At 38.7% G+C, this 19,753-nt stretch overlaps 1 protein-coding gene across 4 annotated transcripts in view; it reads left to right on the forward strand.

The window, feature by feature from the left end:
* The first annotated feature begins 5,066 nt into the window (after nucleotides 1-5,066).
* Nucleotides 5,067-19,753, forward strand: part of ranbp2 (RAN binding protein 2) — a 73,672-nt gene continuing 58,985 nt past the window's right edge. For 2 of the 4 annotated variants that reach the window (XM_073043577.1, XM_073043578.1), the window contains exons 1-8: nucleotides 5,067-5,334; nucleotides 5,834-5,901; nucleotides 11,471-11,582; nucleotides 15,405-15,560; nucleotides 16,225-16,455; nucleotides 16,859-17,004; nucleotides 17,838-18,033; nucleotides 18,151-18,241. In XM_073043577.1, the coding sequence (XP_072899678.1) occupies nucleotides 5,260-5,334; nucleotides 5,834-5,901; nucleotides 11,471-11,582; nucleotides 15,405-15,560; nucleotides 16,225-16,455; nucleotides 16,859-17,004; nucleotides 17,838-18,033; nucleotides 18,151-18,241 (1,075 nt within the window). In that variant the 5' untranslated portion in view covers nucleotides 5,067-5,259. The remainder of the gene's footprint in view (nucleotides 5,335-5,833; nucleotides 5,902-11,470; nucleotides 11,583-15,404; nucleotides 15,561-16,224; nucleotides 16,456-16,858; nucleotides 17,005-17,837; nucleotides 18,034-18,150; nucleotides 18,242-19,753) is intronic. The other 2 variants (XM_073043579.1, XM_073043580.1) reach the window with 1 other exon arrangement.

Consider the following 19,753-nt stretch of genomic DNA (forward strand, 5'->3'; position numbering starts at 1 on the left):
GCTGACTGCTCCTGTGGCTCCTCCCACTGACCGTGGCTCCTCCCACAGACCCCTGTATAAAGGCGATTGAGGCCTGAGCCCTGCCCTCAGTCTCCAGGATGTAGTATGGTGGTCAACTACTGCTTGTTCTTTCTTCCAGTCAATAAAAGCCGATATCTCACCTCACATCTCAGAGTTATTGATGGTGCATCAATACATATACTAAGAGCATGAGGGTAACTAAAGAGCAGTTAAGAACCCTAAAGGTTAAAAGAGGCAACCCATGCTTGAAGACAGAGAATGTGGATCAATATTTACCAAGAAGAAGGATGTGGAGGATAGGGAGACCAGTGGAGTGTGGTAACTTAACTATGATATTTTAAGATAAAGGAGGTGGGGTTGTGTCTTTTAACAGTAAGATGGAATATATCCCAGGTTATTAAGAGAGGCAGGATATAAGATTGCTAGGGCCTTGACCAAGATCTCTGTGCCTCTCTAGCTACAGGTAAGATCCCAGAGGACTAGTGACTATCTAATGTTGTTCCATTATGCAAGACCAGAAATAGGGATAAACCTGGAAACTATAGATCAGTGAGTCTCATGTCAGTGATAGGGAAGTTATTGAAGGGGTTCTTAGAGATATGATACATGAGCATTTGGAAATTCATGTCCTGATTAGGGACAGTCAGCATGGCTTTATACAGTGCAAGTCTGGTGTTAGTAACTTGATTGGTGACAAAGATGATTGATGAGAGTTGTGGGTATTATTTACATGGATTTTAGTAAGGTGCTTGAGGGTCTCTTTTTGGAGGTTCACCTAGAAGATTCAGGAGTACAAGATCCATGGTGAACTAGCCGATTGGATTCAGAATCAGCTTACCCATAGAAAGCAGAGGTTTATGACTAGTGGTGCCTGCAGGGATCCATGGTAGGTCCTGGGCTGTTTATGATAGTAAGTGTATAAGTAACCTGGATGAACACATAGATGGATGGATTAGTAAGCTTGCAGTGAAAATGATAGGTGGTGTCATAGATAGTGTTGAAGACTGGCAAAGAATACAGTGGGATATAGATCATTTGCAGATACGGATGGAGAAACAGCAGATGGAGTTTAACCTGCCCAAATCTGAAGTATTGTACTTTGGGAGATCAAATATAAAGGGTCAGAACACTGTTAATGGCAAAATCCTTAAGTGTTGATGAGCAGGGGGATCTTTGGGTCCAGGTTCTTTGCTCCACGAAAGTAACTAGACAAATTGATAGGGTAGTAAAACAGGCTTATGGCATGTTTGCCTTTATTAGCCGAGGAACTGAGTTCAAGAGTTGGTAAGTTAAGTTGCAGCTTGATAAAACTCTAGTTAAGCTCCTTCTGAATTATAACTTTCAGTTCTGGTCACATATTGGAAGGCTCTGGAGAAGGTATGGAACAGGTGTACCAGGATGCTTCCTGGATTAAAAGACATGTGCCCTAAGGAGAGGTGTTTTGTCTTAAGCAATAGAAGTTAAGAGGAGATCTGGTAGAAATTCAAAAGATTATGTGAGGCAAAGGTAGGCAGTATCTTTTTTTCCAAGGAAGAAAGGTCTGCCACCATAGGGCATACATTTAAAGTGAGAAGGGGTAAATTCAAATGAAAAGTACAGAGTAAGTTTTATTGAGAGTACTGGGTGAATGGAATTCGATGCTTGAGTGGTGGTAAAGGGCAAATGCGATATATAAGTGCACGAATATGTAGGAAGTGTAAGGATATGGGCATTGTATAGGCAGAAGGGGGTAGGTTCAGTTGAGCATCTGATTTACTAATTCAATTATTTTGACACAACATTGTTCCTGTGCTGCACTGCTTTATGTTCTATGTACCTACTTAAGCCACACTCATTTGCCTGTGTTTGACCCATGTCCATCTAAAAGCTTTCCTGTCTATATACTTATTGAAATGCCTTTTAAATTACATTATGTCTGAACAACTTTCTCTAATAGCTCATTCAATCTGACAGCTCATTCCATATACATATCACCCTCTGTGTGAATAAGTTGCCCCTCAGACTTCTTGTTAATCTTTTCCTTCTACAGTAAACCTAAGCTCTTTCACTTTTAGTTCCAGTTCCCTGAGAAAATGATTGTTAGGGTTTTCCCCATAACTTTTAAATCCCTTGCTATCTAAAAATCTATGTTTTATTTTATTTAGAGATATAGCACGACAGGCCCTTGCAGACCAACAAGCCTACAATGCCTAATTACACCCAAATGATGAATTAATCTACTAACCTGATGTCAGAGAAAACTGGAGCACCTGGAGGAAATCTATGTGGTCACAGCGAGAACTCACAAGCTCTTTGCATACAGCAGCAGAATTGAACCCAGGTCACTGGGGTTGTAATATCTAATTGCAACATTACCCTTTCCCTCCCATCACTGCACTTCTATCCCCCTTCACCTTTAACCCATGTCCTCTGGTCTTTTTCTCCCCTAGCCTCAGTGGAAAAAGCCTGCTTGCATTCACTCTATCTATACCCATCATAATTTTATATACCTCTGTCAAATCTCCCCTATGCTCCAGGGAATAAAGTCCTAACCTATTCAACCTTTTTCTGTAACTCAGTTTCTCAAGTCCCGGCAACATCCTTGTAAACCTTCTCTGCAATCTTTCAACCTTATTAATATCCTTCCTGTAATTAGGTGACCAAAACTGCACACAATAATCCAAATTTGGCTTAACCAATATCTTATACAACCTCACCATAACATTCCAACTCTTATACTCAATACTTTAACAAAACACGCCCAATACTTTGATTCGACAGATGACACCATTGCCACCACCCTCCACCTGGCCCTAACCCACCTGGACAAAAAAGATACAAACGTTCGGATGCTGTCCATAGACTTCAGTTCAGCATTCAACACAATCATCCTCAGAAACTGACTGGAAAGCTGAGCCTTCTGGGCCTGAACACCTCCCTCTGCAACTGAATCCCAGACTTCCTGACTGGGAGACCTCAGTCAGTCCGGATCAGGAGCAGCATCTCCAACACCATCACACTGAACACGGGGGCCCCTCAGGGCTGCGTGCTCAGTCCACTGCTGTTCACTCTGCTGACCCACGACTGTGCTGCTACACACAGCTCCAACCACATCATCAAGTTCGCCGATGACATGACTGTGGTGGGTCTCATCAGCAAGAACGACGAGTCAGCTTACAGAGAGGAGGTGCAGCGGCTAATGGACTGGTACAGAACCAACAACCTGTCTCTTAGTGTGAACAAAAGAGATGGTTGTTGACTTCAGGAGGGCACGGAGCAACCACTCCCCGCTGAACATCGACGGCTCCTCGGTAGAGATCGTTAAGAGCACCAAATTTCTTGGTGTTTATCTGGCGGAGAATCTCACCTGGTCCCTCAACACCAGGCTCAAAGAAAGCCCAGCAGTGTCTCTACTTTCTGTATTGAGAGCATCCTGAGCAACTGCATCACTGCCTGGTTCAGAAATTGCAAGACCCTGAAGCGGATAGTGAGGTCAGCTGAGATCATCGGAGTCTCTCTTTCTGCCATCATGGACATTAATACTACATGCTGCATCCGCAAACAGCATTATGAAGGACCCCATGCAGCCCTCATACAATCTCTTCTCCTTCCTGCCGTCTGGCAAAAGGCTCCAAAGTATTCAGGCTCTCACGACCAGACTCTAACAGTTTCTTCCCCCAAGCTATCAGACTCCTCAATACCCAGAGCCTGGACTGACACCTTTCCCTATTGTCCTGTTTATTATTTATTGTAATGCCTGCACTGTTTTTGTGCACTGTACGCAGTCCTGTGTTTGTCTGTAGTCTAGTGTAGCTTTCTCTGTTGTTTTTTTTTGTAGTTCAGTCTAGTTTTTGTACTGTGTCATGTAACACCATGGTCCTGAAAAAACGTTGTCTCATTTTTACTATGTACTGTACCAGCAGTTATGGTCGAAATGACAATAAAAGTGACGACTTGACTTGATAAAGGGCCAAAGTACCGAAAGCTCTCTTTATGACCCTATCTACCTGTAACACCACTTTTAGGGAATTATGCATCTGTATTCCCAGATCCCTCTGTTCTACTGCACTCCTCAGTGTCCTACCACTTACCTTGTATGTCCTTCCAAAGCGCAATAACCTCACACTTGTATGCATTAAACTCCATCTGCCATTTTTCAGCCCATTTTTCCAGCTGATCCAAATCCCTCTGCAAGCTTTGAAAACCCTCCTCACTGTCCACTACACCTCCAATCTTTGTATCATCAGCAAATTTGCTGATCCAGTTTACCACATCCCTTTCACATCATTTCTGCTAGTCTCCATTCTTTAGCAGACCTGTCTCTTTCGTTCTTTCCTGTCCTTAGGATCAGAATATCTATCACATCTCCAACTGTTCCCAGTTCCAATGTTGTTAGGTTGGAACTGGACAGAGTTGGTGATGTAATAGGTGTCTTAAATATATATTCAATAAGGTAGTTCCCAATGTTTCCATGGGCAGAGAATTCCAGATTCACCATTCTCTAGAAAAAAAGCTGTCCTTGTCATCTCTGCCCTAAATCTACTTCCCTGAATCTTGAGGCGATGTCCCCTAGTTCTATTCTTACCTATCAATGCAAACAAATTTCCTGCCGCTATCTTATCTATCCTTTTCATAATTTTGTTTCTCTAAGATCTCTTCTCTTCCTAGTTAGCTTCGTTAATATTTGATCAGAGAAATAATCGACTGCAGATGCAGATGGCAGAAAAACAAACTGCTCAGCGGGTCAAGCAGCATCTGCGGAGGGAGGATGGTCGAAACCCCCAACCCTGCTTCTGGAAATATGATTCCAGTTCTCTAAATGGGGTGGCGCTAAAAATGGAGAGAGGTACAGTTCAAGCAGAGAATCGCCAATCCAAGAGGCCAAAATGAGTCATTTGTTAGCAACGTGGAAATTACTCTCACCGACACCCACCGGCTTCACTCACGTCAGTCGAAATGTGAAACCTCGCGAGATTTGAACGTAGTCCCGTTTCTTTTCAGCCTGCGTTTGCTCTGCGCCGCTCGCTCGCGAGAGACGTCGGGGTCTCCTTGTGACGTCAGCCGGGTCCGTGGATCGTGAGCAGGCGCGGAAGGGGCAGGACGCGTTGGTTGGTTTCGTTTCTCCCGCGGAACGGCGCTGGAGCTGCTGCTGCTGCTGCGTTCCGAACGGAAGCGACAGCACGGGGCCGGAACACGGCCTGTGAGGGGCGGCGTTTGCCGGCCGTTGTGCATACAGCAGCTTGAAGCTGCCCAGCAAACATGATGCGCAATAAGGTGGAGGTAGAGAAGTATATCGCTTCATTGCAGGGCTTCAAGCCGCTGCCGCCCCGTGAGGTGAGTGTCTCGACCCGTCAAGTGAGGTGCCGGTGACTAACTCAAGGGTGTGGAAGGGCCGCCGACAGTGGATTGGGTTGTTGGGCCTTCTTTCTGGTTGGCAGGCAGGCCGGAGTTCGGTCGTGCTTTCAGCACCACGCTGTTTCTTTTACTGCAGGAGAGAGCTGTGGTCATTACAGCAATTGCTGTAAGTTATCGCAGTTCTTCGATCTGGAGGCAGCGCCTCTATCAGATTTTTGGCGGTATATTTATGTCTATAAATTATTTTGAACTTACATTTTAGTTGTGATGAGTTTCGGTTTGAATGCCTAAAGCTGCCTTCCACAATTGTTTTTACTTCCTTTTGAAGGTTTGAACTACTTGGTTGTAATACTTTTAGGTATTTATTTATAGTCCTGTTATTTGTGCTAATTGAAAGAATTTTCTCTAATAGTTTTATAGTTTGAACTTCGAAGTTTTATAAAAGCTTTTGGTTGTAATTTGTTTTACTTTGTTTTAGAAATCACTCAAAGGATTTTTGTTTGCAAAACTCTATTATGAAGCCAAAGAATATGAACTTGCTAAAAGGTAAAATAAATATTTCTAATTGTCTACAATATTGTCTTTATTGAACAAATGCAGGTTATTGACTTGTTAAGTAATGGTGTTTAACACAGAAAGCTGTTTGGTTCATTTTTATGTCAACTACTTAGATCTATTTAGCTGACTCCACTTCCTCTCTGTCAATAGCCTTACAGGTTATGGCCCATCTATTCTAAATACTGTTAAAGTGTGCAAACTATTGAAAGTGTGTGTATTCTATTGGTGGACTAACGCAGACCCCTGAACATTGGTTTTTCTTCCTAACAACTCTTATCAGTTGCTGTAAATTTATATAACTAAAACCTTATCACTTATCATGTATTTGTACACTTTTAATGATTAACTGTGAAGGAAATATCACAACAATATAGTCTTAATATTCTGTATGCCATTGTTTGGCTTCAACATCAGAGTGCTAATTTATCACGGGGTTTATTGAATGCTCTCGCGTAGCGGGAGGAATGGTTTACCTTTCTCCCAGTGTTAGCATGTTATAATTTTATATATAGTTGATACTGATTAATTGGGGCCAGTACATTTTGATCCAATTAAGTAGCTACCCCAATTAGCTGGAGTTTCATGGAAATAATTAAAGGTATAAAAAGATAAACTACTGGGTTTAACTAAGGAACAAATTTGAGCACTATCAATACTACTACAGTGCTATAAAACTGTATTAGTTCCTAATAGTTATTGATGGACTTCAACCGCTGTGTTCTTTTGATTGACAGTAAATGAGCAAAATCAATGCAGACACCTAAGTGCAGATAATGGACTGCCTTCATACAATGCTTTTGATGATTGAATCCTCCAAATCTTCATCTTCATTGCAACATTCAAGAGTATTTTTTGTACTTCCAAATTCTTCACAGTTCCTGAATTGCTGAAGTAATGAAATTGTTTTACTTTCAATTCCTGCCTTTTATGGCATCTCCAAGCTTGAATGCTTGAAACTGCAGAGAGCAAGACAGCACATCTAAGTTGCCTTACTGTTTATTTCTCACCAACTGTCAGTGACAAAAGTACTGTTCTGTGCAAAAATAACTTTTTTGAAAATAAGCACATTCAACTGGCTCTATTTAGAACTGCTCTATGAATGATCTTAACAGCACAAATTAGAAGCTGTTTCGCAACAGTCTCCTGTCCCAATTAAGTGGCATAGTGTCCACAATAAACAAAGGGAATCTGGCTAATATCTCAGTTAGTTTTTGTTCTTTAAGTGTTGACCCAAGTAAGCGACTCTCCCAATTAACTGTAATCAATAAAGCTTCAATTAAATCTTCCCTTTATTCCAAAGAGAACCAATTCAGCATAGTTACTCACTACTCAAAATGAGAATTTCAAGCCCCAGCAAAGTCCTCAAATTTTTGTTTTCTCTTTACTAGGAGGATGTGATGTTAATGTGAGCAGAATTGTGTGCAAAGGTGTGGCCTGCCTTTTGACAGCTCTAGTTTGGCTCCATTCCTCATTACTTAACTGTTGTATCCACCCATTTGAAGACTTCTGGGAATCTATAGTTTGGTAGAATGAAAATAGACCAGTCAAATTTGCAATATTTTTGCAGGCTTTGACTAGCTGTTTGTAGGGATGTTTCCCTGACTGAGGAACCAGAAGTCACATTCTGGGAATATGAGCCATACTGTTTTCTGGATATTAAAGCAAACCAAGAGATGTACAGTAGTGCAGAAAAATGATACAGAAGTACAGTACTGTGCAAAAGTCTTAGGCACATTAATATAGCTGAGACTTTTGCACAGTCTGTTCTGTGTCAATGTGGAACAGAGCGAGTTTGTAGATCTGGTAGGAGCAAAGGGTGTTGGGAATGGCGAAGGTGGGGCCGCAGGAGGGATGTGGGATAGGTGGCAGAAAAGAATTGCTGGGGCGGTGGGTGGGAGTGGTGCGGATGCAGACATATCCAGCCCTGAGGCATGTGGGAAGGTCATTTAATTCCAAACAATTGGTTTATCGATCATTACAGAATGTCTCTCTGGTGCTTCCCATTCCCTCCCTTCTCATTTTCCTAACCACTATTCCTCTCTCCCTGCCCCCTTTCCACTCTCAGTCCGCAGTAGAAACCCGTTACAGAATCAGGTTTATCATTACTCACATATACAGTGCAATATGTAAAATCACTATAGTATTGTGCAAATGTCTTGGTGCACCCTAGTGATCTATACTTATGTATATTTAGTGATCAACAACTATCTTAATGGATGCTTGCAAGGTTGGACAGTCTAGTTCTGCTGTTTGTTTTTATCTGTGATGTGGATATTAAGATTCCTGTTTCTCCACACTATCAGACCAGTTGTTGTATATTTATACCTTTAGATTATTTTCCTTCTCAAAATACATTGTCACATACTTTGCAAATTGAATTCCATCCCATTTTTTAACGTCAGACTTTTTTCTGTACTGTTAACCACTTTTTTGAAAATTTTATTTTGATATGGCTGTGCTGAGACCTGCAGAACTCAGCGTTCCTGCATTTATTCTGCTTTCCTGTCACTGTTGGTCATTGTTCTTGCTTTCTGTAGCAGATTAAACTTTGTGTTTCCACTTTCACTATTCTGATTAGATTCTTACAGCAGGCATAGGAATCGGGTTTATTAAATCAGGCCATGATTTTTTTTTTGTTTTATGGCAGCAATACAGTGCAACATAATATATTGTCAGTTGCGATAAAAATGTATATAATTTAAATACAGTATTGTGCAAAAGTCTTAGGGACTTGTAAACAAAAATCTCTAAAGCAAAGATACTTTCAAAGTGAGAAGCTTCTAAATATAAAAAAAACTATAAAGATCGGTAAACAGTAAAAAAAACTAAATCAAATCAATGTTTGATGTAATGACCCCTTACCTTTAAAACTGCATCAGTTCTCTTAGATACGCTGTTGTGCTGTTTTATAAGAACAAGTTGGTAGATTGTTCCAAGTATCTTGGAGAACTTGCCAGTTCTTCTGCAGACTTGGCTGTCTTGCTTCTGTCTTTCCAGGTAATCCCGGATAGCCTCAATGATGTTGAGATCAAGGCTCTGTGGAGGCCATTCCAACTGTTGCAGAACTCCTTATTCTCTTTGCTGAAAGTAGTTCTTTGTGACCCTGGCCATGTGTTTGGTGTCATTGTCCTGCTGCAGGATGAAGGTGGGACCAAACATCTCTCTGGTGGTATTGCGTGATGGATGAGAATCTGCTTGTACTTAGCATTGAGGATTCCATTAATTCTAACCAGATCACCAACAACACTTGCTGAAATGCAGATCCAAACCTGCAGAGTACCTCAACCATGCTTTTCTATTGGCTGTAGACACTCATAAATGTGGTGCTCTCCAGCTCAATAATTTCAAATTTTGTCTCGTCAGTCAAGTGCACTTGGTGCTGTTGTTAAGCACTCCAGCCCTTGTGTTTTTGTGCGTAAATAAGTCTCTTGGCTTTGTTTCCACTTTGGAAAAATGGCTTTTTGGCTGCAACTCTTCCATGAAGACCACTTCTGACAAGCCTTCTCTGGACTATAGAGGAGTGTACTTCCAGTGGGTTCTATGAATTCAGAGCTGATAGCAGTGTTGGACTACTTCCGATTTAGAAGACGTCAGTTTGATGTATCTCTTTGCTGCTGCACTCAGTCTCCATGCTGTTTCTGGTCCTCAATCTTGTCCGTTTCTTCATGCTTTTTCAGAAGAGCTTGAACAGCACATCTTGAAACTCCTGTCTCCCACAAAATTTCTGCTTGGGAGAGACCTTGCTAGTGCAGGATTACCACTTTATGCCTTGTTGCTATGCTCGCTCTTGCCATTTTGTAAGAATTGATGATCTGAAGGTTAAACTATCACATCTGCCACACCCTCTCTTTTAGTTTGGTTGTCATCTGCCCAGCTTGATTCCTTCTGCACCAGTTTTGTTTCAGTTAATCAGTTTAGTTTATTCAACTCTTTATGTCATTGATCTTGTTTGTTACCTTTGTTTATATACCAGAGTATTTTTTATTTGAAAAGTAGTCTCTTATTTAATATGGTCCTTTCTTTAATGAAATACAGAAATTTCTCTGCAGCATTTTTTTTTTGGAAATTGAATGTTTGAAAATCTTAAAATTTGCTCTGCTCTACTCTACTGACACACTTTTGTAGACGACAAAAATAAACATTTATAACTAAATTTATATAAAAATTCTAGGGAGTCTAAGACTTTTGCACAGTACTGTAAGCAGTACAAAAAGAGAACAAAAATAATAGGGTAGTGTTCAGAAATCTGATGGCAGAGGGGGAAAAACTATTCCTAAAATGTTTAGTATGTATCTTCAGGCCACTGTACCTTCTCTCCTTGGTGTTTGACGCCCTTAATGACTGATGATACCTTTTTGGGGCATTCCCTTTTGAAGATGTCCTTGATGGTAGGGAGCTTCGTGCCCAAAATGGAGCTGTCTGTATTTACAGCCCTCTTCAGCCTTTTCTGATTTATGCAGTGGCCCCTCCCTACCAGAAGGTAATGCAACCACTTACAACGCTGTCCACAGTACATCTGAAGAAATTTGTTATTTTTTTGCTGACATAATAAATCTCAAACTTCTACTGAAGTCTTGCCACTGGCATGCCACCTTAATAACTACATCAGTATAGATCTTAAGAGATGTTGCCACCCAGGAACTTGAAACTGCTCACCCTTTCCACTACTGACTCCTAGCTGAGGACTCGACTTCCCTTCCTGAAGTACAAATCAATTCCTTCAGTTAAGTCATTGTGCTTTTAAAATACAAATAAAACCAAAACTTTGAGCAATTAAGGGGCGCTCTGTGCAAAGCCATGTTGGTTCGTGAACTCATCAGTTGGATAGACTTGCAACACCAAAGTTCAACAGTGGTGTATATTACCAAGGGTGGAACTTATCCAAAAGTCATATCTCTGGTAAAATGATTATGCTTTAATTTCTTGTGATATCTATTTCAGTGTTGTAAATTTTACGTGCATTACTTGTGACTGTTTGGAATTAGCAGCAAGTTGAGATGCAAATAGCCAAATTGAACTGTGGGCAAGCTGAGGAAGTTGAATAATTATATTATAATGAGTTTGCTAGAATAATCTTTTTGCTTAAAGGGAATCAGAATAAATAAGGCCTATTAATAATTGCTGCAAAGAAAAGGTTTTGTTTGACTTTTTATCTTCAGTGCGTAAGAAACTATTAATAGGCCTTATTTATTCTGATTCCCTTTAATGTTTTTCATATCGTCATCCTGAAATGAGCCAGCAGAATTAAGCAACTAATTGATTTATATTGTGGATGCAGTTCAGAGACTCATTCATCATAGGAGGAGGTCATTTAATGAACATGGTGGCCTAAAGAGCCTGTTTCTGTTCTTGACATCTGCAATTCATGGGTGTGTTGTCTCTTGGAAGAGCCATCCAATTAGCTCCATACCCCTGCTCTTCATTTGTGGCCTGCCATATTCTTTTAAAGTGTGTATGCATTTCACTTTTTATATTTATCTCAAGTTTTGAATTGTAGATACTTGTTTTGCTGATTGTTCAGTGTAATAATCACTTTTTTTTAAAATGGCTGTTGCAGGGAGGTGTCAGCATACATAAAGGTACAGGAAAGGGATCCAAAAGCGCACAGGCTGCTTGGCCAGATTTATGAAATTCAGGGTGACATTGAAAAGGCCATTGGTTGTTACAAGGTATGGTCTAATATGTATAAAAAATTTGTTCATTTGCTTTGTATTAATTTAAAAAAATGGAAAAATGAACAGTTGATGACCTGTAAATATTGTGGAATTTATTTAGCATATGGTTTGAGAATTTTAAGGTGGAGGTAAAAAATTAATTCGTTGTTGAATCCATTCATTCCTTCCATTGTTGGTTTTAAAAAGTCAAAACAACATGAGCTGAAAGGCCTACACTGTTCACTTGTGTTTTACTGCCATTGCTGTTAATAATACAAGACAGTAGGCATAAGTACACAAGGATTCAATAGATACCAAATTCCAAATGTTAAAGATTCAATGTTCTTCATCACAAATATAGAAATTCTTAATACAGATTTAGTTAAATAAAACCATTGAATAAGAATATTTTGGGCTTGGTATGCTTGATGAAATTATATTACATGCAAATCAATTCTTAAAAATATGAACAAAATTAAATCAAGAATTTGTTTTAACATGTGGCGCCACCAAAATATATTGCAAACCATTTGTTTTTAAAACATAAGATTTGGGAATAACTGTCATCCTATGAACTGGTCATTGCCATATATGCATACTTAGTCCTATGTGGTACATCTGGATCAGGTTTAATATGCTTTGAAATTTGTTGCTTTACAGCAGCAGTACATTGCATTACATAATAAAAACTAAATTGCAACGAATACATTGTTTAATATATAAATATATGTATATTAATGCAAAGAGGAAAGAAGAAACAGTGAACATTGGTAGTGTTCATGGGTTCATTATCCATTCAGAAATCTGATGGCAGAGGGGAAGAAATTATTCCTGAAATGTTGACTTGTGTCTTCAGGCTCCTTGATGGTAGCAATGAGAAGAGAGTATGTCTAGGATGATGGGGTTCCTTATTGGTCAATGCTGCCTTTTTGAGGCATCACCTTTTAAGGGTGTCTTGAATCCTCGGCAGACTAGTACCCATGATAGATCTGGCTAGTTTACAATTTTCTACAGCTTTCTGTAATCCTGTATAGTGGTCCCTTCATGCCAGATGTTGATGTAAGCAGTTAGAATGTTCTCCTTGGCACATTTGTAGACATTTGCAAATGTCTTTGACCTAGGAATTCTCCTCAAACTCCTTATGAAATGCAGCCACTGTTGTGTCTTTTTAATTGCATAAATGTGTTGGGCCAGGAGAGTTCCCTCAAGGAAGATGACACTCGAACTAGAAACTGCTCACCCTTTACGTTTCCAGTCCCTCGAAGAGAACTGGTGACGTGCTATATTAGAAGTATGATGCCATGGTGTGGGATTGTTAGAGGTGTTGTAGGAATATTGGTGGAGAGAAGGGAAAATCATCAGTTGTGGTCCATGTTGGCATTAATAATACTGAAAAGAATAAGGTGGTTTCTTTTTCAGAGTCTAGTAGGAATTAAAGCTGGAAGTATTTTTTTTGACCAATACTTAAGTCACCTGGAAATTCTTACAAGGATAAGATGTGTAAGAAGATGATCATTGAACTCAGTAGCAAGGGGATGAAAATTCCATTTCATGTGGTGCTGACTCTTTCTAGCAGAGGCAGAAATGGTAATATTGGTGAGCACTATCATAACTGAGTTAGGTCCAGAGTGCTAGTAGAATGGATAAATGAGTTGATCAATGAGAGCTAATAAATGAAGGCAATGAGAAATGTTATTAATAATACATGCAAACAAAAATCAAGAGAGTAGGCAAATACAGTCGGCCCTCCTTATCTGCGAGTTCCGCATCCGCAAATTCAACCAACCACGAATCGAGAAAACCTAGCACTTGTTGTTTGAGCATGTACAGACTTCCTTTTTCTTATCATTATTCCCTAGAAAATGCAGTATAACAACTATTTTACATAGTATTTACATTGTATTAGGTATTATAAGTAATTTAGAGATGATTTAAAGTATACGGGAGGATTGTGTAGGCTATCGTGAATTGGGATTGAAAAAAAATGGAAGTTCTCTTACTAAGTAAGTCGGAACAGGTACATCTGGTTTTATTTAGCGTCAGTCAAACGTTTGTCTTATAGTATATATTTTACCTTTCTATGCATATAAAACACTTAAACATATATATTTCAATAATTAAATCACTGCATTGCTTAGCAATAATTGTAGCTTTCATCGGGGTAGGGCCTTTCACATGCTTCATTATTCACACTTCATCCTTTAAAATTGTTCCGATCATTGACCGACTGTAGCCTAAAGATTTTCCAATCACCGATGGCGTTTCACCTCTCTCCGATCGCTTTATTATTTCCACTTTATTTTCAATCGTGATAGTGATTATTTTTGTGATCAGAAACACTGCGGATTCAGAGCTCCGCCGGGTCTTAGTGTCCACCACATTGAGACAGGTTAAATAAGGGACTTGAGCATCTGCATTTTTTGGAATCCACAGGGGGTCCTGGAACCAATCCCTTGCGGATAAGGAGGGCCGACTGTAATCAAAAATTGGGCAAGCATTGGGAAAACTGAATTTTACAATGATCTGACTTGAGAAAGCTGTAACAACTGTAGAAGAATGAATTGCTGACTTGAATGTGATTTTAAAAGGGCTTGGCATGTTATTAAAATGTTGCTCCAAGATGATCATAACTGGGAACTGAAAATACTAGGTTGTAAGCTCTACAAGAGTGAAAGTAAAGATGATAACATTTGACTATTAGACTCTGTGATTAGGGTAAAGAAATAGTTAAACAGCATGACAATCCTTGTAATTAAGAACAGTGTTCAAGATTCTCCAGAAACTGCATAGAGGCCTTTTGGTAGCAGCTGTACCTGGTTAGAATCAGAGTTTCAAATAATAACTTCTACATAAGTCACATTAGGAAAAAAGCATTATGTGCAAAAAGATAGCAAGCCTATTGTAAACAGGGATAACTAATGAGCCAGATTTATTTAACAGCATAGAATGTATAAACATCTATCTAAATAGCAGCTATAATTGAACATAGTTTGTTGTTGCAAACAGCTATAAGCTTCTAGATTTAAATAAACGTGCAATGAGACGAAGGATTTGTGGTAGTTGGATAACCTAGAGAATAATGTTCAAAAATTAACTTGATGCCATTCACAGCCAATGACTGCCTCTAAGGTGCAGTAACTTGTCAAAATACCACAGTAGAATAGCACAGCATAACACTAACTCAATGGACATTCAATGAAAAGCATATTATGGGAAACCAGGCCAAACAAAGGTGACAAATAGTGTCATGAAGAGGAACTGGCATGGGTATGTTGTTAGTTACTGGAAAGCTATGTAACAAGTGTATGGTCTTTCGAAAGCTGATTGAGGTAATGGTCTAAATAAAAGTAGGGAATTGGGTGTGCTAAATAATTCGCATCATCATTTATGGTGGAGAGTTTTGTGTGCTAAATATCCTAAGTAAATTGATAATGAATTGGGGATAGTTCAGAAAAATTAAGAAGCAAAATAATAGAGGTTGCTCTTTAAACCAACTCTGCATTAGTGTTTGGTTGTCTGTCTTGCATTTCATTTTTCTTAATCCTGACAGTATATTATTTTGAGCTAGCAGTTACGACTGCTATTTCTTATCTCTTCAGAGTTGCAACTTAAGATATTAAAATATTGGTGTTCTCTTGTGCAAAATGATGGATAAAAGGTTAACTTGTCCTAAAGTTCTACGTTTCCCTCTTTGTAAGCCTGTTGCAAGGCTTATTTATTTGATCTTGGGTATTTGCACCCTTCCTTTCAGATACTTATGTTTTTTCCAACACTTTATTTATAAAGTATATGCAAGTTGTTTTAATTTTCTTTAAATTCTTTCTTAATTTTTACTAGCGAGTTATTGAACTGAATCCAGTGCAGAAGGATATTATCCTGAAAGTGGCTGATTTGCTCTGTAATAATGGAAACCTTATTGATGGAAGAGCTGAATACTGGTTGGAGAGGGCAGCCAAGCATTTTCCTGGTAATAGGATTGTTTATAAACTGAAGGTACGCATAGTACTAGAAATAATGAAAGTGAATCAAAATTCAAGAGCACTGATCTATAATTTTTCTGATTTTTTTTTCATTCTAGTGATATTTGCTGATTAATTTCATATGAGCTTTTGTGCTATTTAAAGTGAATTATGGACAATGCTGAGTTAGATGGATAAACTCGCAGCAAAGAATTTGTTTTCTGTTTACTAAACAAAATCTACAAAGAGAAAAGAAACATTTAATGGCAAACTTGCAACAGTCTAAATTCTTTACAGCAATACATTCAATCAACTTGTTTGACAGTAGTTTCCCTTATATAAAAGTATTAATGGCAAAATATGCAGCCAATTTAAATATTTTTAAAATCACTTCCAAGTTCTCAGACAATATGTGGCCCTGATATTAGAAATACCTACATGTAACTCTCCATGCTTGAAGATTCTGGGTTTAAGATATTTTTTGTTTTTGTTATTGTGCAATCATATTTCTAGTTTAAAACAACTGCTGGAAGAACTCAAGGTCTTGACACAGTGTCTTCACCCAAAACATCAATTCCTTCCCTCTACAGATACTCCTTGTCCTGCTGAGTTCTACTGACAGTTTTGTTTGCTCCAGATTTTGTCATCTGCAGCATCTTGGATCTTCATTTTACAATCTTGCTTTTTTATTTCTGAAGGAAAAGCTACTGAGCTCAAAGGGACAGTTGGACCATTCTCAGCTGTTTGATCTTATTCAGTCTGAACTGCAATCCAGACCAGATGATCCACATGCTAATATACGCTTAGTGGAATTCTACTGTCAATTTGGAAAACTTGAAGAAGCAGTGAATTTCTGCATGAACACAGAGAAGAGAAGAGCTCTCTCCAGAAGTCTGGAATGGAATGCCTGTCTAGTACAGACATTAAAGGTATATGTCAGTGTTATTTTATTTGCAACAGTTGTACTCTTTTTTTTAGCAGATCAGCTATGTCAGTATTTTCTAGCTGATGAACTTGACTTCAGTTAGATATACACACAGAATGCTGGAGGAACTCTGGGGCAGGCAGCATCTATGGAAATGAATAAACAGTCAGTGTTTTGGAAATCTTTCTCATTCTTGCTTTAAAAATGTGGGTAGTTCTAAAATGTAAATTGTTTGAGGTAGGCATCTATACTGTTTTTCATTAGTGAATACAAAACTCGAATTCTGTGGAAAAGCAGGGATTTTTTCCCCCCCTGTTCAACGTGAATTTTGATATTCAATTTGACATAATGTTCTAGTGCTTTAAACTTTTCTAATTGTCTAAATCATTTGTTCTTTTATTCTGCAGCGCTGTCTTGATTCATCAGATGTCTTGGGAACTGATAAAAGTAGATCGCGATCAATGCAGAGGGAGTTGCTTCTAGCTTCCTCTAATCTTATGTTTTTGACATTATCAAACAGAGATGTCCAAGATGCTATAGATGCTCTAATGAGGTAATCTTTTGTGAGGCTCTTAGTTTATTTTCCTAGTAACATTTAATTTGTGCTGGAGATTTATTTGATGAGTGATTAGTACTATATTAGGGACATACAGCACAAAGGCGATTATATGTCATTTAACTTCTGACTGAACAGGACAAATTATTCATAAAAGTTAAGACTGATCATTTTAAGGGACTGACCCGTGATCTGTTACTGCATTTCAAAGAATCCTCTTAAACTAGGAATTGAACCTTGGATTTTGCTCATACTGACAATGCTTTAATGAAGAAAGACTTAAATTTTATAATTTAAAGTAGAAAAATGACGAGTTATTTCTGAGTGGAATTAATTAGAAATTTGAAGATGCTGAAAAGAAGCAGCAAAAAACATGAATGAGTGTAGTAGTTTTCTTGATGATTTTAAAATAACAAATTAACCGTAGCTAATTTTGATCTTTCTGTGATTTCCAATAATTTCATAACCATCTAATGCTATTTTAAAATACTTCAAACTTCTGTTAAATTAACAATGCTACATGATTATATTGTTAATAAACTGCAAATTGTACAACTTTTTAAAACTGGTGAGAAAGGACTTAAGTGCTTTGGGATTGTAAATTTGATACTTTGGGAATCCTAATGTAGATGGTTAAAGTTAACTTGTTTCATCTGATCTGAATGAGATCAGACAAATTGGTGAGGTGTGCTTGGATTTCTTCACTTGGAGTTCAGGTCCAAACAGTTCATTGAGTTAAGAAATAGAATTTAGCTCAGTTGTAGATGTTAATTGTTCATATATCAGCCATGGGGAAAACATACCAATTCTATGCTTTGTGTATTTTTTAGTTTTGATCATACAATGCATGTCACAAAATCATATATTACCACAACTATGGATGATCTTTCTGCTGCTTTCATTGAAATAAGAGGACACCTGTATTTGCATACTGGATCATTACTTGTAAAGATGGCTCAGCAGAATGAGATCAAATGGAAAGCAGTTGTAGATCTTGCTGCATTGTGTTATCTGATTGCCTATCAGGTATGTTTCTTCAATGTTTAGAAAATCTTGAACCATTGCCTTTTGGGGAAGGGATTTTGTTACTGATTTTCTTTGTAGTAGTATTGCTGTAATACAAGTATCTATATGTAAATGCAGGTTCCTAGACCCAAAATAAAATCTATGAAGGCACAAGAGACAAACAAGGAATTGCTGAGCTGGTTAGCATCAGACAGACAAAGTCAATCAGGTAATCTACTTCAAAAAAACAGTTTCAAAGAGTACCATTCATGATCTTTTTGACCATCCCAAATGTGTTTGCAGGTATTGATATACTTTATGAAATGTAAGAACTTTTGGTCCTGGAAATGGAGTTGCTAATTTGTGTACAGAAAACTATAATAACCAGAGTTTAATACATTACTGTTTATTGGTTTAATATCAACTGGAACAAAGGTTAATTCCTTTATTCTTGTCCATAATAATCTCATGGTGTTTTCATAATCCCTTTGGAAAAGAGTTTCAGTAAAACAACAGTAGAGAAGCAGAAAATTGGAGTAGGCCTCTTCCTCATTCAAAATGTCTGGCTGATTATCTACAGTGCCTTGTAAAGGTTTTCAGCCCCCAACACTTTGTTCACATAAATGAGTATCACAACTGGAGATTCTGATCAACTGAGAATTGTTACTCTTTTGTGAACCACATGCTCCTTTTTTTTCTCAGCAGTGAAAACAGGGAAAATTGTAAAGCATGAAAGAATAAATATTCAAAATCTAAAATCGCTCTCTTCCCTACTACCTCTTACTGGCTATGACAGCTAGTCGTCTTTTCAGATAAGTCTCTATTAGCTTTGCACAATGTGATGGAGCAAGATTTTCCCATTGCAGAATTGTTCAAGCTGTGCCAGGTTAGTTGGGGAGCGGTAGGGGACAGCAGTTTTGAGGTCTTGCCAGAGATGTTGATCAGGTTAAGGTTAGGATTCTGACTGGGCCACTCAAGAACATCAATTTGCTTCATTTAAAGCAGGGGTGTCAAACTCATTTTAGGTCACGGGCCGGATTGAGCAAAATGCAGTTTCATGCGGGCCGGATCAGTCGGACGCATGCGAACGCAGCTTTCGTTGCCTCCGTTTTTTCAGCCTGCTCTCATGTGTCTCAGTCTCTGCTATAACTACAAAGTGTTTCACTTTACAAATTCCGTTTCTTATGAAGAAGACTGCCGAGCAAGACTGTCGAATAAACACTAAAAACCCTGAAAACCTGGTACCTGAATAAACTCAGCATTAGCCATATCATACGCCATAGGCGCTTCAATTACTGGGGCCAGCTTTAATAGTAATTAGATATTATCTCGCGGGCCAAAGTTAATTCCACCGCGGGCCGGATTTGGCCCGTGGGCCTTGAGTTTGACATATATGATTTAAAGCCAATCTACAGTTGCTCTGGCAGTGTGCTTTGGGTCATTGTCCTGCTGAAAGATGAACTCATCCCCCCCACGGGTTTAAGCTTTATCGCAGAAGCTAGCAGGGGTTTAGCAGCATTCATCTTTTCATCAACTCTGACCAGCTTTCAAGTCCCTGCTGCTGAAAAACATCCCCAGAGCATGATGCTACGTCCACCATACTTTACATCATGGGTGGTATTGCCAGGCTGATGCTTTTACACTACACGTACTCTTTAGTGATAAGGCCACAAAGTTCTACTTTAGTCCCAACTGAGCACAAGACCTTCTTCCACATCTTTATGGTATCTTCTAAGTGATG

The sequence above is a fragment of the Hemitrygon akajei genome, chromosome 4 (genome assembly GCF_048418815.1).
Source record: "Hemitrygon akajei chromosome 4, sHemAka1.3, whole genome shotgun sequence".
Taxonomy (NCBI): domain Eukaryota; kingdom Metazoa; phylum Chordata; class Chondrichthyes; order Myliobatiformes; family Dasyatidae; genus Hemitrygon; species Hemitrygon akajei.